A 24,717-nucleotide genomic window follows, 5' to 3' on the forward strand; every position below is an offset into this window, starting at 1 on the left:
AGGTAATTAAAACTGCACTAGGAACGGTCCCCGTCGTAATTGTTTAGTTAGCCTATATAGATTAAAGTTTTTCTCCTCCGTCGCGAGAGCATGTTATCTGAAAGCGTCTCTGAAAGACGAGAGCTGGAGCCAAAGGAGTCACGGACGCGCGCTTTTGTCCTGGACAGGAGGCGGAGCTGGTGACTGAACGAGCACAGCCTACCAAACAGCGCGTGTGTGTGTGTGTGTGTGAGAGAGAGAGAGAGAGAGAGAGAGAGAGAGAGAGAGAGAGAGAGAGAGAGAGAGAGAGAGAGAGAGAGAGAGAGAGAGAGAGAGCAGTGGATATGGCCAAAGAGAGCGAATAAAACTCGCTCGAGCACTTGTTCGTCACACAATTGTAAGTGTGAAACATCCCGCAGCCGCGCGCAGGATTCTCCACGCGCATCCAACCAGATACGATCTCAAGAGCAGCACAAACAAGAGAGAATTTAGTTTTACAATCACGGAGCCTCGTTATCTCCCGAGTTTCTCCAGCGCTGCAGGGAGTACATCTCTCTTTCCCGCATTTAAAGTCCCACCACCCGGTTGCCTGCATCTCCCTGCTCCGTCCGTGGAGATCCATCAGCGCGCGAACAGCGGTGGTCTCCAATTGGACCATTGGATTTGGGTTGACGCCATGGGGACAGAGGGAGGGGGTCTTCGCCATGGATTCTGACTTTTTAAACACTTATATAACATACAGATCGAGAAAAGCCGTATCTAAGTAGTTGAGCGAGCTGCGCTTCAGGTCGCATCTCTTCCTGTCCTTCTTTACCGAACGGGATGGTTCCAGCGCAGAGTCGCGTGGGGTGAGAAGATCTTGCAAGACTGGGAAGAAAAGCGAGAGAAATCGAGGGATTATGGCACTCTTCGCGCTCTGTCTTTTTATTCTGACGCTCACCTGCACGAACTTTGACCTGGTGACTGCAGCCAGGCACGCGGTACACTGGAACAGTTCAAACATATTGTAAGTAGCTTTTATCGTCATTTTCCCACTAATAAGGCCTAATTTAATTTAAACTGGTTTAAAAAGAATCGCTAACCCCCGCTTTAAAATGTTTTTCAGCCGGGAGAGTAGCTACGATATAAACCAAATGACATTTTATCTATATTGAAACCAGTTTAGAGATATCTAGAATTCAATGGGATTCCCTCATGGGGCAGGTGCGTCAGTAGACCAGGACAGGAGCTTTTAGGGATGTGTCATGTTTGTGTGTATTGTGAGTGTTTGCGCATCTCTCTGTATTACCATAATCAATGCAGGTATTTGTTTTGATAATGCTTTTTTTTTTTAAAGGAGTGATAGATTTTCTAAACTTCTTGATTTTGAAAACAACCACATGTAGGTTAGGCAGATGTTTGTTGAATAGTAGTGTTTTGTAGTCCCTCATTGGTTCAAATTGTAGCTCTTCTGAGGTCTTTGTTTCATTTGCTTTTAGCTAAAGTAATTGACACAAAGCAGCGTTACAGTTTTATGCCTCAAGGCTCAAGTGTAGTGTCAAAGTCGACCAGAAAACATGGAAATTATCACTTGAGACTCTAGATGTATGTACTGACATGACAAGAAGTGACTTCTTCCCCGAATATGAGTCTTGTACAGTTAAGTATCTGCTGTACATTATAGTTAGGTTTGCTCTTTTGTCCTCACAGAACCTCTTTCTCTCTCTCCTCGTTGTGTTTCTTTCCATCACTTCTCCGCTCTCTCACACTCCTATGTTTCTCACAGGGAGTCTCCGTTTGTCCCCCCCCCTGTTCTTTCAGCATCATACACGGAGCCCAGTGTATAGTCCCCAGTTTCTTTTCATTCCATCTGCTGTAATTAGCAGCACTTTTTCAAAATGACCTCAATATGCCTGCCTTGTGACACCATTCAATCTCAGCATCTCTCACTGTCACACACACACACACACTCTCTCTCAGTCTCTCTTTCTCTCACACTTCATTATTTGACTTCATATTAGAATGACTGAGGTGTTTAGGTCACGGTCTGACTGAACGGTGAATTAGAGCAACGGAGCGGATACAGATGTGGTGTATTAGAGGTGTATTGGTTTGTCATCTGGCACTACCAGTTTTAAAACCTATGAAACACTGCAGGAATTGACCTAGTTTTACAGGTACTGTTCACACTAATAAGTAGCTTGGGGCAGAATACAAATTTGGCCTAATCAAAATCAAATTACACACATGGGCCTGCAGCAGCCCACCTTCCTGAGAGCCTCTTATTTACAGGTACTCCTATCTAAATCTCAATCACTTACTCACCCTTCACACATTTTACAGTGATTATATGACAGTCTGGAGCCTTTTTTAAGCTGGGCACACTCTGTATGATTTTTATGGTCCTAAAATCGATATTGGACACCCCCTATATATTATAATTTTGCCCCTCTTCGAATTTCACCCCTTTGCAGTTTGGGCCTTTGTATATACACATTTTATCATTCATATTTTACTCATGGGACTATATGATCCTTATCTTCTGTGTTCATAGGATGACAGAACTCACACATCCTCTCTGAATTAATGGATTCTATCTCTGTAGAGCCATGCAAATGCAAACATTTATAGTCTGAATCTTGAATAAAGACTGTGGTTTTCAACCAGGAGGCTGGGACCCACTAGGGGGCCTCAACAAACTTCTAAGAGGGCTGCAGGAAGACTTAAAATTATTCAAATGAATATATTATTATTACAATTAATATTATTAATCAATTAAATATATTTTCAAGGTATATATATATATCCACTATATATATATATATATATATATATATATATATATATATATATATATATATATATATATATATATATATATATATATATATATATATCAGGGTTTTTCCTGGGTCAAAAATGGTCTTCGGTGGTGGCTGACAGACATGGTCATCCATACACACACACACACGCACGCACAGTAGAAAAGTACCCTACCCGCGTGATCTGCAAGCGCAATACTGACAATACATTTTAAATAAATTCAAAGAAAGTTTGTAACTTTTGCTTATCTTATTTTGATCCCACATGAAAAAATACTGTAGTATATTATAGTAAAATTACTCTAGTAAATACTATAGTGTTTTTGAACCGTACTATACTTACTACAGTAAATTAACAAAGTGTTGTAAATACTATAATATACTATAGTATTTTTTCATGTGGGATACCTTGATGTTTGTTTTTGTTCCTAATTTTTACACTATTTACTGATAATTGTTTTGGTATATAATAATATCAATATTAAAAAGTAGTAAGAAAAAAATGAACAAATAGCCTAATTTTCTGCCATATACAATTTCATAAAATGATCAGCTAGCTAACAACAACTTTGTTCTGGGTTCACCTCACTCCAGTCTAAACTAAGTGATGTATAGGCTATTTATTTTACTACACATTATGAACATAAATAAGCTGAAAGACTGTGGATAATTAAAACTAACTCTTACACCCACTCTTGCTAAATTGTGTAAGCACACTTGTGTTCTCATTTCAGACGTATTCAGAGTAAATGATTAAACTGATTCATTAGTTCAGTGTTGGACAGATCAGTTGTTCTAACCTATGGTTCTAACCAGTCGTTAAAATTATTCGGTTCAAAGGAGTCATTAGGTGGCGAATCGGACATCAGCAGACGCGTTGTGTGCGAATCCCGTCTGTTAGAACATCGCAAAAGATTTGTCAACACACAGAAAACACTTAATAACCGTTCATAATCGAATAGGATTTGTTTCCCGTTTATTGAAAGTATGGTTTATGTCAGCTGGTCAGAGAATCAGTCAATGTTTTTTGAGCGCATTTCACACCCAGCGGTAATGAAAGGAAAGCATCGTCTGATAGCGCCACGTGCAACATGGATTCGGTCTTCCGACCTTTTGATTTTGATTAACGTAATATGTGAAATATTAGAAAGCTAAGAATGCTTATTTTGAAGACAGAGAGCGTGCGAGCGGGGGAGGAGCTTTGATCGTTCTCTCTGACACTCAGTTACAAGCGCAGCATCTATTCTACATCATTCATAAATCACAATAACTCATCAAATAAAGCTTTGGCGGGACAAAAATTTGTTTTGGCGGCCGCCAAAAAAATTTCAATGTAGGAAAAACCCTGTATATATATCCTATATATATAGTGGAGGGCTGCAAGCTCCGAGCTCTGAATTTGGCCCAAACCCAGAGTTCTCCTAGCCTGGTCTTACCAGACTTTCCTACATTTCATTTGTACAGAGCAGAGTCCTGCATGGGTCCGATTTTGTACACCCGCTCCCGCAGTGCTTAAAACCGCATCCGACCCGTTTTCCGACAACAGCATTAAATAAAATCCGCACCGACCCGAGCCGCTTAAAATAGAACCGACACCCGACCCGCAATAAAATCAGTTTAGCGTATCACATTATAGACACACTTACAAAAATGTTTATTGCCAGCATACAGAAGTTATTACACGACCATTAACACGAGGACAACTTCAGCCAGGACATTCTAAAACGCTTAATGTGAAAAACGCTTAACGTGGCTTAGACAGTGTTATTAAGAGACCAAACTCAGGAAACATAACAAAAATACTGTTCGATAGAACTACTTGTGCTTGGTTTGTTACCACAGTCATCAGCATGCTTCCTCAGCGATGAAGTTCCACATTTGTGGCTATCTTTTCTTCAAGTCCTCATGATCCATCTCTACGACTGCAGTGCCGGCAGATCGCGCGCGCGCGGTTGTGTTTCTCCTGGGAGGGCGCGCGCCGCGCGGCCACCAATAAACTGATATGGATTTGAAATTATTTGATCAACTTGAAATACAGGCAAGGCATATTTTTGTAAGTGCATTTTTTTAGGAACACATCTACAATATACATGCATATATTTTTATATATAGGCCTTTATTCGTTTGCACTTGACTGTTTAAAACCTGTGTTTAGACCCGTGTTTCTCCCTTGTCCGACCCGACCCACACCCGTATCCGACACAGTAGGATGTTTTTCACCCGTTTCAGCAATATTCGCGGGTACCCGCACCCGTGCAGGACTCTGATTCTAAATTATAAAAATTATAAATGTATAATCTACCAGAGTAACAAATAAAACAAAATGATGTCTTATTTCTGCATTTCCCCCCATTCACTGCATGGTTCCGTCCTGTCCTAGCCTAGAATCACTGAGTGAGATCAGATGGTAAATTGTCAAATGAGAGATGTCTTCGCATTCGACAAAGAAGTATAGCCTAAGTCCGGTCATCAAAACTGAGTACATTTTAATGTACACAAATAAAAGGACTATAAATAACAGAATATTAAGTTGTTTCCACTAACTGAGGGAAAAATCCAAGTGATCGCGCCTCTCGCACGCACATCATATGTCAGTTCTAGCACTGCCAATTTGACATCGCAGCCTGTTCATTATCAAAATAAAATACGATCAATCGAACATATACAAAGTTCTGTGGGTTTTATGTTCACAGCTGCTGAGCGCGAATTCCAGCGCGACGCTTCAGTTAACGGCCATGAAGTGCAAGATGAGATGTATAGCTAAACTAAACGGCTGTGTTACGATAGAAGCTTTAAACGAGCGACAGAAACAATCAGTTTGCAAAGACTGTATCAGCCAATGCTCAGCTGTGGGAATGGAAATATGTAGGTCAGGAAGGAGAAGGTGATGGAGATGAGAAGCAGGTATTGTGCTATTTAACACAAATATACCTAATTAAATTGCTGACAACGTTTTTGGATCGCTATAGGTTGGCTTGTATGTTTGGTACGGTAGGGGGCCAACCTTATATTCTTTCATAGGGCCCTGCTAGCGGCGCCCCTGCCACTCTCCATTGACAAGTGTTTGCCTCCTTAAAGGCGGGTAGTCTGTTGAAGTTTAAAACTATTGGATCTGCCCAGAGCCACTCTGTATCTGCCATAACCAATCGCTAACGTTTGGTCGTGACGCATATCATGCGCCGTTCGCCTCTGTTTCTCACATGGAAATCCGTAAAAATAACTGCAGATTGTGCACACCACCTCAGTGAAAAAAAACTTGTGCATTCGGATTGTGATTTATTCACAGTGGAGGGGAGAGTTTTGTCATCGGGAACGCGCTGGCTGCTCACGTGGTCCGTAACATGATTGCTGTAAATAAAATATCATATGCTTGGTATGATAAATGCTGCCGTAAATAACGTCCCAATTCAAATGTTTACAAATGAATGAAATATATTGCTCTTGTAAATACTTTACAGCATTTAAAGTAATACAAGTCTAGAAATGCATCCAAATTACAGCGCACGGTGTTCTGCAGTGGCCAAAAAAGATATATACAGTGAATTTTGTAGTGATATATTCTTGAAAACTCAGAGATGTGTATTCGGACAGCAATTAAATGACCACACAACCTTGGTGTTTGTCTCAAACTGTCTGTAATTTTTACGCGGGTGGTGGGAGATGGACGGCAATAAAATCACACTGACTGTAAATGATGACATTACCTTCCGACCCCACGAGAAACAATTACCGTCCGAATAGGGCTTCAGCCAACTCCTTCCCCACTAACGGAGCGAGCTGGAAAGGCTTTAACTTCTGGATATTCGGCAGCGGCGCCACAACGGAATGAATGGCTTCACTCGCATCTTTCTCCGCCACCATTACTGAACTACAACTCAAACTAGCACACAACATCAACGTCATCGTTCTCAGTCACTCCCTCTGTTCGCTGATTGGACTGGTAAAAATTTGTTCGGAGAAAGAATATACCGCAGTCCCAGATGGAGTACTGAAAGAAAATGAAAATTGAGCGGAAGTACGTAGGAGGGCGGAGCCAGGCTAGAGTCCTCCCCCCTTATGGGATAGTAACCAGCCAAAAGTAAGGAGGGATGCAGAAAACTGTCAAGGAACATAGGTGAGTCGGCTATATATATAGGCTATATCCTCTTGTGCTGCTTGGATAGATCGTTTGAACGTGTTCCTCCCGAAGTTTGTTAATAAAATGTATACCTTGAAAATGATCTTGAAGCCTTGAGTCAAATAGATTGAAAAGTATTGCTCTACGGCAAGATAAATCTTTTATGATCCCTAAAATCATACTGAGTGAACGTATAGTATTTGATGTTAATCACACATACTTGCAGCAAGGCAAAATTTACAGACGTTTTTTTTAAGAACGTTTTCAATCTTCTGATTTTGAAGAATATTCATGAAATGTCTAAGTACAGTCTTATCGGTAACTGGAAGCGATAGTCAAAATATTTAATAAAACAACACGCAAGAGCCATTTCACACACACCGATTTCGCGTGGGCCAGCTTATGCCTTAGGTGTTTAGCGCCACAGGATTATATCTGCGCCTCCATGTGCTTTTAGCTTTACACTAGAGTTCTCACTGTGCTGAGAAATGAAAAGTGCCTCTTCCATCCAGTTCCAGCATGCAGAGAGAGCTGTCTAACTGCATTAGCATCGGTAGCAGCACGGGGCGGATATGCTACGTGATAAAACCAAATTAAACTGGCTTATTTTCAAGGATTAATTTTAATAAGACTTCTACAGCAAATGCTATTACACACTTTCGGCCCACTGCACAGTAGAAAGTGTGGACATGAACCCCATTTTACAACTAGCTACAGTGTTCCTCATTATTTTTGTGTTCCACGAAGTGCGTACTTTGTTTTGGTTTAAAAAAAAAGCATGTGGGGAAATTAGCCTGTAAGCTAGCATTATATATGACTTCCCTCTCTCTTCATAACTGCTCTCACTCTGCAACACTGATGACACCCTGTTACCTCAGCTTGGCCTAGTTATACAGCACAGAGAAAGAGAGAGAGAGAGTGATTTAAAGCTGTGATATTTAAACATTGTATTGCTGAATGTCGCACTATTTTCTCGCGCTGTATGTCCGCTTATTCTCATTAGTCAGAGCCTAAATGTAGCATAGCATGCTAATAACTGTGGTCAGTGTGCTGAATTTGGGTCTACAGCCAGAGCTGCACAGTCACTCTGTCTCTCCTCGCTGTGGACTAGACAGAACAAGCTAGTATTCTCTGGATAGTGTTTGGACTCAGGGGTGTGATACAGAGCGCGCGCGTGTGTGTGTGTTCTACAACTAAACGTCTTTGTTTCGAGCAGAGCACATTTGGTGTAAACAGTAAGAGAGGCGCCGTCGGCTATGAGGTAAAAAACGAAAACAAAGCAACCAGACCACTGCCTCCTCATTCATCTTCTAAGAGAGTTATAGCTGAGAGTGTACCTTGAGCTCGCACACATACACACACTGACAATTACTGAGCACGGAGTGGGCAGTGATCCTAACGGCCCTACACTCTCGCTCCAGTGATGCGTGTCCCAGAAAAAATACCGAACCCTCTCAGATGCATAATTGAGAAAACAGGGTTGAATAAATACATATGAACTGCTGGTTTTCCTTGGCAAACACACATCTGCTGACGAAAGGATAGATTATGTTCACACATTCTCAGTGAACGCTTCATTACAGTCACATGAGGGAACGCTGTGGTATGTAATGGAGAAAAGCGCACTTTAAACACATGTGTACACAGGTGAAGTGTGTGTGTGTGTGTGTGTGTGTGTGTGTGTGTGTGTGTGTGTGTGTGTGGACTTCAGGGGAGACCAGCTCCGCTCTGTTAGAGCACAATTACAGAAAACGAGTGGAAAGCACCAGCCTGGACTGAACAGAAAGTCTACAAATCAGTGTTGGGTGAAACTGTGGGGCCTATCAAAGTTTGTTTTTGTGCTAATTCCTAACTCAACTGTCTTCCAGTCAAAAATATGATTGAAAAATTCTAATTATTGAATCAACCATGGCACATTAGGCTATATAAATCACATTTTAAGGGTTAAATGGGGTCGAATAGCTAAGGTTACTTAAAGATTTTTTTAAAGACTCATTCATTAGTTCTTTAGCTAGTGTTATCTTTGCTGCTCTCATCGTATCAACGTGGAGTTTTATGTAAATTAGACTGATAATCATGAGTTTTACAGAGCGTTTACACAAAAATTAATTCACTTAAAGCTGCAGTCCGTAACTTTTTGCGCTCTAGCGGTACAGGGTTAGTTCACACAAAAATGAAAATTCTGTCATTAATTACTCACCCTCATGTCGTTCGACACCCGTAAGACCTCCGTTCCTCTTCGGAACACAAATGAAGATATTTTTGTTGAAAGCTGATGGCTGCGAAAGGCTTCAGATAGGCCTCCATTGGCATTCAGTACATTTACACTCCCAAGACCCATAAAAGGCACTTAAAACGTCGTTACAAAGTCCATCTCACCACAGTGACTCTACAATAATTTTACGATGCGACGACAATAGTTTTTGTGCGAAAAAAAAATCAAAATAACGACTTTATTCAACCTCTTCTTGTCTTCCGTGTGTGCCTCCACGACGCATGCGCGAGAATATGACGTAGCGCCGGGGTTCGGGAACCCATGAAATGCACACTTTAGCCCCATTTGAGCACTACGCCGAGACCTAAAGCACAATCAATGTAGAATTCAACGAATTCTTAGATACGTGCATCTTCCTCTGCTTGTAAACAAATTGCTTCTGGGTCATATGTCCGAACGCCGGAATCTGCGTCATATTCTCGCGCATGCGTCGTGGAGGCACACACGGAAGTAGGGATGAAACGGTATGGAAATTTAACATCACGATTATAGTGACCCAAATTATCACGGTTATCAATATTATCACGGTTTTGTTCAAACGAGATGAAAGTGTTCAAAAAGAACTGATGCACACACTTAAAACATTTCAACAAGTTTTATATTTGAAAATCAACAAACAACAAATAAATCAAGCAGCTCTATGCACTTTTTTAAGCTAGATTCTGTGGGATTTCCTTCCTTAATGGCCGTCGTCAATAGCAACGCATAACGCATAAATAATAATAATTTGTCGTAAATATAATCTCTAATATTATCTCTGATGAGAATATTGCTTGAGAATATATTTACAGTGTTCAGCAATGATGCATTTAAATCTAGCATATTTTGTGTTAGAGCCCAAACAGTATCCAAGTGAAATAATGCATATCCATATTTCCATATGATTTGACAGTTTATTTTATTAAATATCAAAATGTGTGCATCATACCTGACACCTAAATGATCACTTTACAGTCAGTTTTATGACTGTCATTCTCTTCAAATGCTGAAGTTTGAAACGTGTAACGTTACCAATGTTGTGTGTAACTTTAGAGACGGTCCCTAAATTCACCAGCGTTATGCCAGTCATTTCAGATGCGCTGTGCTTCTGCTGTGTTTTTAAAACCATTTTCGCTGCTGAAATAGAACAAAAACAGTACAACCACTATATGATGAATGAATCTCCTGCATACATCGCACGTTTATCTCTGCTTTTAGTGTAGATTTCAGCGAGTGAGCGCGGCGCGCGCTCTGAATGAAACTCCGGCTAATCTGAACGCCTCTGATTATGAGACATTGCATTCATAAACTCAATAGAAACACATGTGAGTGGTTATAATGCGCAACGCGATTATAACAGATGGCTTTTGAGAAGACTATTATAAGTTCAACAGCCAGAGTGACTAGTGTGCAGCCGAAATAACGTTAACTTACACCCGCAAATGGCGGTTGTTAATGTCAAGCCCTGATTATTATCCCTTAAATGTTAGTCTTGACTAAATTTGTTCGTTCGCTTCACGTTATTATTTCCCAGATGTAGTTTTGGTATTGAGGTCAAAGTCCACTTGCCGTTCGTAGTTTTGAAGTGTTTCCCCTATTACAGTGACTTTCTTCTGGCATGTTCTGCAGACAGGGTGACCATCTTAGATTAAGTTTCCCTCAGGACTTTTGTAAAAGCCAAAATATGACCACACCTCAGATTTGGTCCTTTTAGAGGCTGAACAATCCCCAGAAGTGCTGTCACTGCCTTCTGCCATTTCTTATCATTCAAAAAACAGCGGTGCTGCGCCTGACTGACGCTTTTCACAACCGTGATAATCACACGCGGTTTTAATGATAATAAAATTTTATACGATATTACTAACCGTCACTAAATTTTATCGTGGTTTATCGTGAAACCGGTAATCGTTTCATCCCTACACGGAAGACAAGAACAAGTTGGATAAAGGCGTTATTTGGATTTTTTTTTGCGCACAAAAACTATTGTCGTCGCATTGTAAAATTATTGTAGAGCCACTGTGGTGAGATGGACTTTGTAACGACGTTTTAAGTGCCTTTCATGGATCTTGGGAGTGTAAATGTACTGAATGCCAATGGAGGCCTATCTGAAGCCTTTCTCAGCCATCGGCTTTCAACAAAAATATCTTAATTTGTGTTCCGAAGATGAACGGAGGTCTTACGGGTGTCGAACGACATGAGGGTGAGTAATAAATGACATAATTTTCATTTTTGGGTGAACTAACCCTTTAATAAACAGAACTGCATGCGTCTTGTGGAAGAACATTGCAGCCGGAGCTACTTCTCTCTGTTTATGTCTATGGCGAGTCACGCAGGGACTGTGCTCCTCCGCAGCGGTTCCTACCAGACCGGTCTGAAATAGTCCCAATATAAACACTTATTATAAGTGTACCATAATGATTCAGGGTAAGACAAAAACACAGTTTGGAAAATGGATTCATGTTGTACATTCTCATTTTATAGTTTTTGTAAATCTTGAACACAAAAAAAGTTACGGACAGCAGCTTTAACTGTCCAACAAAAAAGAATCTTTCCACCTTGAGTAAACCGTACAGATGTTTACGCTCGTTTTGGTCTTTTTTGCTCTTTCTGTCTTTTGCCTTCAGATCTTTTCTGCTTCTTCAGCCATTCAGGTACTGATTCTTCCGTTGTCTCCGTTGTCTAATTTCCGTTCTTCGCTTCACCAAACTACACCGAACTACGCTACTAGCGTATCTGCAGAAGTGTCAGCCAATGTGTGTGAGGATTCTCTGAATAGTAAAACACCGCGGGTCACATAATTTCAACATGTTGAAATACATTGACCCACAGTGACAGTATTTATGTTTTGTCAATGTTCCATCTGATAATGATCCTAATGTAAAGTGCTCAAGCAACCATTTGTTTCTATGGTTACTGCTTCTATTTACAGCTAGGTGAAAATGCATGGTCTGACTATTGTGTACATTTTTTCAAAGTGAAATATTTGAAAATCTTGTTTGAATATACTTGTATATACACTGATGAGCCAAAACATCATGACCAGTCACGGGTGAAGTGAATATCGTTGATTTTCTCCTAACAGTCTGAGTATAGATGGTAAGCAAGCAATCAGTTCTCGTAATCAATGCGTTGGATGCAGAAGAAATGGGCAGGAAGAAAGATCTGAGCGACTTTGACAAGGGCCAAATTGTTATGGCAAGGCGGCTGGGTCAGAGTATCTCTGAAACGGCAAGGCTGGGTTGCTCCCAGTCAGCAGTGGTGAGAATTTACAGTAACAGTAGTATGAGGAGGGACACACACACAGGGTGTTGGGCGCCCAAGGCTCATCGATGCACAAGGGCAACGATGACTATCCCATCTGGTCCGAGCCAACAGAAGGTATACTGTGGCACAAGTCACACAAAAATGTAATGGTGGTAATGAGAGGAATGTGTCAGAACACAGTGCATTGCACTCTGCTGTAGATGGGACTGTGTAGCCACAGAAAAATCTGAGAGCTTATGATGACTCCTGTCTACCGTCAAAAGCATCTACAACGGGAATATGGGCGTCGGAACTGGACCTTGGAGCAGTGGAAGAGGATCGCCTGGTCCAATGAGTCCTGTGTGTGCCGTGTGGGTGTCAGATACCACAGGACACCTTCTTGTAGAGTCCATGCCTTGGCGGGTCATCGCTGTTTTGACAGTACGCAGAGCACCAACAGAATATTAGGCATAATGTTTTGGCTAATCAGTGTATACAAGTAATATATACATTTAACATTTTGTTTTGGCTTCCTTTGGTCATACCCCCTCCTTTCAGAAATTACATACTGTATAAGATGCTACGAATGGCACATATGAAAGAAGATTTAAGTGTCCTGTTATTCAGCTTCCTGCAGTGAAGTGGTGTTAGATCGCTGTCCAGACGCTAGAACTAGAAAAAGGGCCCTGTGTTAAATACATGCATTAGTTGAATAATTGTAGAAGTGTTGCCCTCTTTTTTTTTGTTAGACTGTATAATAATAGTACATTTTAAAGCTGCAATAGTAAATCTGCAATAGTACTTTTTGAACTTATGAAGATGTATACGTGTAAGTTTACGAACATGTGCGCTCACCCTCCAACTTGACGACTTGAGGTTTAATTAACCACAAAATATTTGTAGTTGTAGCCTTTGTTTTATATGTAATATTTTAATATTTAATATAATGATACGATTTTTGACAAGGGGTTAGTAAGATGTTTTAAAGAATGCTATTATTTGATTAAAAAAATACAGAAAAAAACGGTATATTTTATATTATTAATATTTAAAAAACGTTTCTATTTTATTTTAAAATGGAATTTATTCCTGTGATGGCAAAGAATATTTTCACCATCATTACTCAAGTCTTCAGTGTCACATGATCCTTCAGAAATCATTCTAATATGATGATTTGGTGCTCAAGAAACATTTCTTATTATTATCATCAATGTTGAGAGTGTCCAACGTCACTGTGACTACATATTATTTTTGTTGAAACCATTATACAGTTGTTTTTCTTTTCTCAAAAGACCACATTTATTTGAAATAGAAGTGGTTTGTAACATTATAAATGTATTTACTGTCACTTTTGATAAAATTCGATAGAAGTAGAATTAATTTCTTTCCAAAAAAGAAACAATCTACTGACCCCCAACTTTTGAAAGGTAGTGTATGTTAGACTGCGTTACTGTATAGCAGATTATTGGATGTGCAGGTCATTGCGCAGCTGTGTGTGTGTGCAAGAGAGAGCACAGGTGTGTCCAGGTGTTATGCAGATGGCTCTCACACTTACAGGTTGGTTCAGGTGAGGTGAGCTGATTTCACGCTGTGCGCAGGTTAAAATCTTTGGGATAAGCAGCCAACTTGCTTATTTCCTGTATTGTCATTAGCCATGCATAAACAAGGGATTTGATTGGCAGGTGGATGGAAAGACTAAACAGCAACGCTCATAAATCAGATAACAGTCTGAGTTTGCATATGCAAATTGCTCGGTGCATATTCATGAGTAAACGGAGAGATCTATCTAAGTGACAGAGAAGACCTGGTTCTCGTTCATCAACTTTGCGTTATCATTGAGTTGAAGCTGGTCTGTGTGTGTGTGTGCGCGCGCCTGATGTGCTTTATGATGTTTGTATCTATGTGAAGAGCAGCAGTCTTAATTAATAATGCCAGTTCAACTGAGGTTGATGAATGAGGCAGTTGTGCATAACCACATCCACTTATCACACCAATCACTTCTGTTTATTTATTCTTCGTCATGGTGAGGGGTTGCAATGAATGCAGGGGATGCCATGTAAGATGTTGCATGCTCTTTCTTTTCTATAACGGCGCCTTTACTTAGTCATTCATAATCACACTATTTATTCATTTAATGTTTTTTAATACCCGCCTCGCCGTCTGTGGCTCAGCCTCCCTTCATTTCATTCATCTCCTTTTTTTTTTATTCTTATTATGAATATCATTTCTTTATTTATTACCCATCTCCAAACTGTGTGATACTCTCCAAGAGCATGATGGGAGCAGTGATCCCAGCAGTCTTGGCACACTGTAATAATCCAATAAATAATTGTTGTGCTTATGAGCATTTTGGATTTGTTCCATCATGTTTGGATGCACTGATATATATTTTTTAATTATGGCAGACATGATTAATGATAATTATTTTTTGTGTTATGGTCATAACCAATAAATGATCAGTATTAAAATGATATACTATTTTGTCTAAAATTAAAATAAAATACTAAAATCTGAATTTAGTGAATTTAGTGAATTTACATTACAATGTACAGTATAAAAAATATTCAACAATTTGAGATTTGCTCAAGATTATAAGCAAATTTATATTAATAAATTATACATTGTTTTTAAAGACTAACTTTAAGCATTAAATTAAGCAAAAACAGCCGGTAATGCACTATTATTTAATTCAATATCAGCCAATATGTATATATACTATATTGCCTGATAATGATACATATTAAAATATCTCTCAGCTGATAACCAATTAATATTTTCCAGGTTCCAGGTCGTATCATATATAAAGGTATGCTAATTTGATTAAATGCTAATTCATCATGCAAGTTTACACATTTATTTAAACTAACAAATATTAGAATATTTATGAAACAAGCCTTATTGTGACCATTTAAGAGCATTTGACTTCCATGCACACGCTCAGCGAGGTTCAAGGCTTGATCTGAGTTTATTTACAGCTACTAAGCTCTGAATATACACACAAATCTACATACAAATATATAAATGTTCCAAACATATTCCCCTGGAACGTTTGCCCAGCTAGCCTAACTGGAAATTCTAAGATTTTCAATATTGCACAATTTCGCTTTTTTTTTTAAGGGCTGCAAAGCTAAACAAAAATAGTTGTGTGCGATGAGAAAGCTGATAAAAGTGAAAGTCTCATCATGTCGCCATGACATTTTTAGTTTTCTCAACTTTTCATTTTTGACAGTGCAACGGTAGGAGGGCGTCTGTTTCGTACTTCAGGGAGGATGTTAATGCGGATGGAAATGATGTGTATTTCTAGCCTCTTCCAGTCTCCAATTATTCACTTCAAAAAGCAGGCCAGATTTGACACACCTTTCATTACTACAACTCATGATGATGAAACGAACAACACCGGCTCTCGCCTCACACCACTGTGTTTTATTATAAACAAATGATTTACATAGAAACACCATCTCTGTGGTCTCGTCATCCCTCTTTTTGTGAAATGGCCATGATTCAGTCCTTATCTGAAAGTTGGTTTTCTTCATTTTGAGTTTAATGTGTAACATATAGAACAGTGCTCATGTCGCCCCTTTGCAAGGCAAATTTCCCTCAGAACAGCTTGAGAAATAACAGCTTAAACCAGGTCTAAACTGGTCTTCCAGCCCGACGCTATCCACAAAAAAAGATGTTAAGATGGTTTAAAGGGATAGCGTAATGATGTTTGTAGTTCAGGGAACAAAGAGGCGAACGTTTAACACTTTAATATAAAAATAAACACAAAACGAAAGTAAAAGCGGCAGTCCCTCAAGGATGACTGCCGCACACACATAACCAAAACGTAACATAAATCATCATCCAGGCATCGTCCTCTCTCGTCATCGCTCCTCCTTTTATTCATCCAGATCTCCTTTCGTGAGACTCGAGACCCTCGCCCGGTTCTTACGGATCTTGGCCTCATCCTGCTTGCCACAGATAGTCCACCCAAAAATTTACCCGCACTCAAGTTATTCCAAACCTGTATGAATTTCTTTGTTTTGCTGTACACAAAAGAAGAAATTTGGAAGAATGTTGGTAACCAAACAGATCTCGGACCCCGTTGACTACCATAGTAGGGAAAAAAAATACTATGGTAGTCAATGGGGCCCGAGATCTACTTGGTTACAAACATTCTTCCAAATGTGACCCTGGACCACAAAACCAGTCATAAGTCGCACGGGTATATTTGTGGCAATAGCCAACAATACATTGTATGAGTCAAAATTATCGATTTGAAGATATTTTGTAAATGTCCTACCGTAAATATATCAAAAATGTATTATTAGTAGTAATATGCATTGGACTTAATTTGGACAACTTTAAAGGCGATTTTCTCAATATTCAGATTTTTTTTGGATCCTCAGATTCCAGATTTTCAAATAGTTGTATCTCGACCAAATATTGTCATTACAAGCCATACATCAATGTAAAGCTTATTTATCCAGCTTTCAGAAGATGAAAAATTACCCATATGACTGGTTTTGTGGTCCAGGGTCACAAATATCTTTCTTTGTGTACAGCAGAACAAAGTCATTTATACAGGTTTGGAACATTTTGAGAGTGAGTAAATGATGACAGATTTTTTTTATTTTGGGGTGAACTATCCCTTTAAGGCCCTGATATACTCGAGGCAAAGTTCTTTTTTGTTCTTTGCTTAGTGGTAAAAAGAAGTTTGAAATACCTTTTAAGTGGCATACTGTTAACAAACATCCCGTCGCTGTCCACAAAAATGACAGTGGTGAGAAAACGTCCAATCACGTCACTTTATACAATATATAGCTTTAAAGCAAGCAGTTTTACAGTATTAAACATGGAAAAAACAGTGTCACTTTCAATTAGAATTGAAATTCCGGTAGCACTTTATTTTACAGTCCTGTTCCCCATGTACATACTATGTAATTACTATAATAATAACTAGGTACTAACCCTATACCTACCCCAAAAGCTAACCTTAAGTACACTATGAGTACACATAAGTGCATGTACCGTAAAATAAAGTGCAACTGAAATGTCAATTTCTACTATAAAGCATCTCTCCAGTGTTTTTACTTGTCTGACCTCTACAGACTAAACAGAAGGAAATGAACCGGACAAGGTTTCCATATCAGAAGGCGGCGGCCCAGATTGCACCTGCCTATTAAAGGTGGGGTAAGTGGTATTTCAAAAATGCTTTAGAAATGGCCGAGGACCAAAACAAACGTATAGCCAATCAGCAGTAAGGGGTGTGTCTACAAATGACGTGGAGAAGATAGCGCTCAGTGCTCGTCATTATTCAAAAGACACGACACAGGACGGACATTAGCCGAGCGACGACAGAAAGAGAGAGATGGCAGATAAAAAAAAACAAATATGGAAGATGTCTGAGGAACAAAAGAAGGCTTACGATCAGGCAAGGAGGACCTGTGTAAATATCGGATCAGCTTTCTCAAGGAGCGAAGGCCGAGGTTGCTTTATTTCTTCTCGATAGGCGAGTAACATTGATTTTGTTTTGCTTCACAGAACTAATATATGCTGGCTTTTGCTTGAATATGCTCATGTGTCATGTTTGCTTGCTTGTCCATTTGCGATCGTATTGTCGTTCACTTCAGCGATGATAATTACCCATTCATTTCCACACCGTATAAACCTGGAGCGTCTAAACCTCCTCACTGTCTGTTTCAAGTGTCAGCTCCCAAAATGTATCCGAAAAGTAAGATAATATACTCCCATATATGTTTCATTTGGTTCCTCTTTTCGTGATCGATACATCCCTCTAATCCTGTCATAATTGTAATATGTTCGTTAGTTGGACTGTCGTGCTCGTGCTATCGAGTTGTTCATGAGAACTTTGTGTTTTTGGGATGGAAGGGGTGACTTTTTCACTGAACATTCGACCTGGATTACCATAGTAACACACATTGCTTTCACTTATTGATAGCATCATACCCTCGGCCGGCTGGCACAGCAGATTCCGCCATAGTCGTTGCCTGGGTTACGTATGTGTGGGGCGGAGCTATCAAAATAGGGGTGTGTTTGTTTTGGTGATTTTGAAATCAACATCGGTTACCAGAAAGCACTTACCCCACCTTTTAAGTAATCGCCATGAACCAACAGTTCGAAGGTGTTTACCAGCCGGAGCAAACTTTTCCAGAAACTCCAAATGCCAAGCGAACTTTGTTTTGCCCTGATTGTGTTCGAAATGACATCACACCAGTTCGTTCTTCGATTTCGCTTTAAGTGTATAAGAGCAGCCAGCTGGCAGATGTCCAAAACCCCTTTAAAACCAGCAAACAATTATTTTAGGCTGGTTTAAGCTATTTTTGTCCAGCTGAGAAAGGCATTAAGTGTGCTTCAGATCACACACACAGACATAAACGTGCATATACGCACTAATGAATGAGTTTGTATGGTTGTGTGTGTGGTCCGTCTGAGTGTATGTGTGTGGTCTCTTTATCTGTGTTTGTCCTTTGAAGAAGGGGAAGTGAGCAGTGTAAATGTCTGTGATTTGAACAGGAAGAGCCGTGACTCCCGCTCATTTACATCCAGCAGGCTGATGGAGGTGAATCTGTCAATGGAAGAGTCATCTCATCTTAATGAATAGAGGAGAAAAAGAGCATTTGGACTCTTTCATTCTGTCTGTATCTCTCTCTCTCTGCTTCTCCTGTTACTCTGCTCTTTCGAGCTCTGGCACACAGAACAACAGCTATCTTGCACACAGACAGGCTTCAAAGCCTTCGAACACACACACATATAGTGAAATGCTGCCTGGGACTCGTGTACATGCTGGTGATATACAGACACATGACAGCAGGATATATCCCCGCCTGTGTGTGTTCTGTAAAATTGGGTGGTTTGGAGGCTTTCTGCCCTGTTTTCACATCAACAAAAGACAACTGGCTCATGTGATCCACACACACGCAAGTGCACAAGTAGGAGATCGAGTAGCACTAATCTAGACAGACAAGCTAATTCGGAAAGTATCGTATATGCAAATGTAAACGTGAAGAGGGTGAAAAGCAGAGGCTTTCAAGCAGGTTATAATCACAGTTACTGCTGCTTCATGTTAGTTTAGTGTGACTGCCACGTGATCAGGGTTTTTAGCAGTGGTTAAATCACACTTTCATGTTATTTATTGCCAGTGCATCAGGTTAAAGCGTGGCAGTGTACAGAGGTTTAGACCTGCATTTACAGTGCCTTAAAGTGAAGTGTGTATTTTTTTAATGCTTTCTCACAGTAAGTAAGCCATTTGTTGGTTGATTTTATCACAAAAAAAGTGTAAACACTCTGGGTCTTTCAAAACATTGCTCTGTTTGTTTGAGAATCCTGACTAGGCTGGCATAGCAACCCTGGCTCAACTGAGTTTAGGGGCGTGGCTATGTTTAGCTGACCAATGCCAGATGGAACGAGTGTTTGGGAAACCAGTTTGAAAACAGTCATTGACTGAATTAGAAATGTCTATTTCTACAGAAATATTAAGAACAGGATTCAGCTACGCTCAAAATGGTTTGGTGAGGCAAAATTAAATGGTTATTTAATATGCTTGAAGCAAACTACAATAACAGAAGAAACTACAATATATTTTTTTTCAGTGTCAGTTAATGTAGAAATAGCTCCTTATGATTATTTACTGCTAAGAATGAGTGTGCAACACTCATTCTTTTTTAAGAAAATGAAAGAAAAAAACAGCTGCTTCCCATGACACAGTTTTTCCATATTCCCCTTGGCATATAACATCATTTTTAATGGAGAATAGTGAGCGCTTACCCTTTATGTGAGTGTGTGTGTGTGTGTGTGTGTGTGTGTGTGTGTTTATGTGCATGTACATCTGTGTGTGTGTGTGTGTGTAGAATGGGGTTTTTAATGGGGATTTTTGGCCATTAAAGCCATCATTAGCTGGGCCACGAGTGCGCCCTGTTCACCATAATCATGAACATAATTAGAGAATTAGCGAGAGTTGGGGAGTAAGTGTGTGTTTGAATGTTTGCGTGTATGTGTGTGTCTGCTTGTGTGTGTGTGTGTGCACATCATGGATTTTAATGGAGAGATTTTAAATGGACAAGCTAAATTATGACCTTGTATAATGGCCTTTTTTTATCAGCCAATGTCAGACTGTGCTTGAGGAATGGGTTTCTATGTCACACTGATGATGAGTGTACGTGTTTGTGTCTGTGTGTGTGCATGTTATTTTGTGTAATTCAAGGTTTTGTCTGTGTATGGCAAGTTTTTTTAAGGCAGTCAATGGTTTGAAAGTTGTAATCTAATTATTTACATACGTCAGTTAATAAAGTAAATTAGTTGCATTTAAGTTTATATACCAATATTTGCTGAAAGACATCAGATGTTGGATTATTTTAAGAATACTTTTCAAATATATCAACGTTTGCCTCTAGAAGCATCTGACTGCAGATTCACAAAAACATGAAGATGGTAATTAATCACACAAAATTAACAGCGTAAATTGACAGGCGTAGATTTTTTTTCTTCAAAATCCATCTCATTGCATTTAAATCAATTTACATCTTGAAGCATTCTCTGTCTGACAGCCCTTCTTTTCTGTAACACTCCGTGACACATACTCCATTCACATGTAATCCAAATAATAGAGAATGTACAACAGATTCTGTGAAATAAACCAGTTTCTGTGAGTGCTATCAGAAATGTGTGTCTGTGTGTGTGTACATAAGTCTTTACTTCCAAATCCTCTCTTGCCTGTATGTGGTTGCACAGAATATCAATGCCCTACTGCAGGTCCCACTATCTGAGTGTGTGAGGGGAAGTGCAGTTGTTAGCATTGCAGGCTTATGGTAATAAATGCATTTTCACAGCAGTTAACAGAATTCTGTGTCACATCCCGGGAGAAAGACAGAGAAAGGAAAGGAGATGTCTAGAAAAGAAGGATTGAGTAGAACACAGGTAGGTATTTATAAAGAGAAAGATGGGGGGTGGGGGTGAGTCGAGAGAGAAAGCAGAGAGCTCTTTTCTTCTTCCACTCTGGGTTTACTCGCACGTGCGCACACACATTCATACTCGTACAGACTCATTTTTTTTGTTGTTGCAATAAACGGAAGTAAGAGAATGCAAAAACGATTTGAGTGTGGGTTGTCAGGGGTGTAAAACATAGCCTACTGATAAGATGATTCTAAATTTAAGTACGGGTAAAAGAAAGTTACATTATTTAGCCAAAAACACGAGTTTAAATTAGTTTTAATTCTGTGCTGATGTATGAGATCACATTTTTGTCTGCAACACGCGTGTAGTAATTGTACTTCATTTCTATAACTATATGACTTACTATACACTGTAAGTATTTTTGTGAGGAATTTGTATTTTTACTGTAATACTTGAAGTCATAAAGTGTGGGTAGTGTGTCAAAATGACTCAATTAAAAGTCAAATCTACTGAATGCTTTTAATTAGTAGAAACGGAACCCGTTTCTTAAGGCCTGTTCACACCAAGAACGATAACTATAACGGTAATATTAGTGTCCACGATATTGTTGTTTATAAGCACGCGCTGCAGTTTTGTCATCTGCTGCTTTAAATGCTTGAGCTCTTTAAAGCAGGATGGATTCTTGATTCTTGATTGACTGAATGTATTTATCATTCATCAGCTAAAAAAAAAAAAAGAACAATTCTGAAAGTGATTCCAACAGCATAGTTTCTCTGTTTCGTTATCGGTATAGTTGTGGTGTGGCTATTATTTTATATTTAGAAATATTTTTAGAACTATATCGTTATAGATATTGCCTTTTAGCTGTTGAAATGGACCAAGAAACTGCTTTTTTCTCTCATTTAAGTAACTTTAATGCCCAAACTGTGCAAGCAATCTGTTTAATTAAAAGTTTCAACGTTCTGTCTTTGAAAGGCTCTAGGATTCACCAGATGTGAAAGGGATAGTTCACTCAAAAAAATGTAAATTCTGTCATCATTTACTAACCCTCAAGTTGTTCCAAACCTGTATGGTTCTAGTTCTTTTATTTATAAAGCACATTTAAAAACAGTCTGAGGACTGACCGAAGTGCTGTACATATCGGATAAACACAACAGAAAACGAAGGGACACATAATAAATAAGACCATCAACATCATTTAAAAGCTAAAGAAAACAAATGGGTTTTCAAGAGAGATTTAAAAAGTGATAGGGAGTGAGCAGCCCTAAGTTGTGCTGGCAGGCTGTTCCTGAACCTAGGTCCCACCACCGAAAACCAACAAAAAAATGTCCCTACTATGGAAGGTGGCACGTTTGTGTGAGAAAAATATCCACATTTAAAACTTTATAGACTAAAATAACTAGCTTCCGGCGGTTATTTTAGTCTATAAAGTTTTAAATCTGATATTAGATCGGATATTTTTCTTACACAAACGTGCCACTCCGCTTCAGGAGGCCTGTATTAACTCCCTGGAGCCAGGTGGAGCAGTTATATGATGGATAGATGCACTTTTATGGACTTCAAAAATGACTTGGAAGAGCCAGGACATTTTTAATATAACTCCGATTTTATTTGTCTGAAAGAAGAATGTCATACACACCTAGGATGACTTGAGGGTGAGTAAATCATGGCTAATTGTAATTTTTGGGTGAACTAACCCTTTAACAGTACACATTTTTCTAAAAATACTAGTAAATTACACCCGCGTTTCGCTAACACGAATGTATGTGAACTCATACGCAACACAATAGCACATTCCGTATCTGCATAAATCTCAGCCTGTCATGTACAGTGGAAAATAACATTTACATATAAACAGTAAAGCTATGGACACATACGCACAGACACTTCTGTGAAGGTAAACTCATTTAAAAGTTGAATATACAGTTTCCTCAGTATTGCAGTTGTCACAGGTCTGAGGAGATATTTCTAACAGCTGTCATGAGTTAAATATAATTGAGAGAGGGAGAGGAGAGAAGAGGCTCAGGAGTGAGGGTTCATTAGAGGAGGGGGAGTGGAGAAAGAGAGAGGATGAGGAGATAAAGGAGAGATGGGAGAGGAGGGAAAACAGAGATGGGTAGAAAGAGAAATGGATAGAGGGATGGCATGTTGTTGCTATGAGATTGGGTCTTATCTGAGGCTCAAAATGACAGCAAGCTGACAACACTCTGCAGTGCTATGACACGAACAGACTTTTCACACACACACACACACACACACACACACACACACACACACACACACACACACACACACACACACACACACACACACACACACACACACACACACACACACACACACACACACACACACACACACACACACACACTGAGCAACAAGCGCTTGCATGCACAATACGGTTGACATACATCATTATTCATGTGCACACATATACTTACTCTCAATCACATGCACGTGACCTATAGCACATCATGGTTATACATGTAATTTTGTGCGCAAGTGTGTATTCTTACACTCACACAGGAACATTTGCGCTCAGTACTGCTCATATGCATAATTATGCAGACACACACATGTGCATGGCCAGGCTCACACACACGACTTCTGGAGCCCGGGGTCATTATTTTTGATGTGATGTACAGCAGCTGGAACACGCAGGGGTCTTATATTCTTCCACTGGGACTGCAGCAGACCAGCGAAAAGCTTTGTGTGTGTGTGTGTGGCAATTTATGATATGCACGGTGCACTAGCTCTGAATACATTACTTGATCATAATATTTCAGTGTTTTCATCTATTTAATCTACATAATATCCTTCTGCTACCTTTTCAGCTTTTTAGCTGCGTGTGTGTGTGTGGTTTTGTGTTGTGTAGCATATCGTCATTATTGTAACCTATGTTGTGTGTTCAGACTCTCTGGTCTATTTGAATTTGAATCAAACTAGTTGTGGACTAGTTGAAACGAGAGTGGAGAAGGCAGGAAAAAAGAGGGAAAGGAAGGAGACGGGGGGGTGGGGGGAGTCTGGAGTCAGGACGGGGCGAGATGAGAGCGAAAGAGAGGCCAGACTGCCAATCAATTGTAATTATAATGTGGGTCAATTGTAATTAGATTGAACTCTCATGTGACTCTGCCACTGTGATATACAGTCAGCATTGCGGACCATATGCTGTTTGTGTTTCTGTCGCGCTCAGTCAGTCATACGAAGGAGGTCGGAGACAAAGTGGATGTGAATGCCACAGAGATTTGACTTTGTCCGGTTTTGGGGTCGGCAAATTTAAATACATTACCATGTCAAACACTGGTTTGGACCTTCAGTGCTGCATTTGAATTTACCATTTCTGTTTGCTTTATGTAAGCATTCCCATTCATCTCAATGGCAGCTGCTCGGCTAGTGCAGGACCCAGTGAATGTATCCCAGCATCTGAATAT

General features: G+C 39.6%; 1 protein-coding gene across 1 annotated transcript in view; it reads left to right on the plus strand.

Annotated features, from left to right (window-relative positions):
- The first annotated feature begins 368 nt into the window (after nucleotides 1-368).
- The window catches only part of efna3b (ephrin-A3b), a 76,745-nt gene continuing 52,396 nt past the window's right edge, over nucleotides 369-24,717 (plus strand). Inside the window, exon 1 of the mRNA XM_079837913.1 lies at nucleotides 369-985. Within this exon, the coding sequence (XP_079694039.1) occupies nucleotides 879-985 (107 nt within the window). The 5' untranslated portion in view covers nucleotides 369-878. The remainder of the gene's footprint in view (nucleotides 986-24,717) is intronic.

Source organism: Gobio gobio (assembly GCF_949357685.1).
Source record: "Gobio gobio genome assembly, chromosome: 15".
Classification (NCBI taxonomy): Eukaryota; Metazoa; Chordata; class Actinopteri; order Cypriniformes; family Gobionidae; genus Gobio; species Gobio gobio.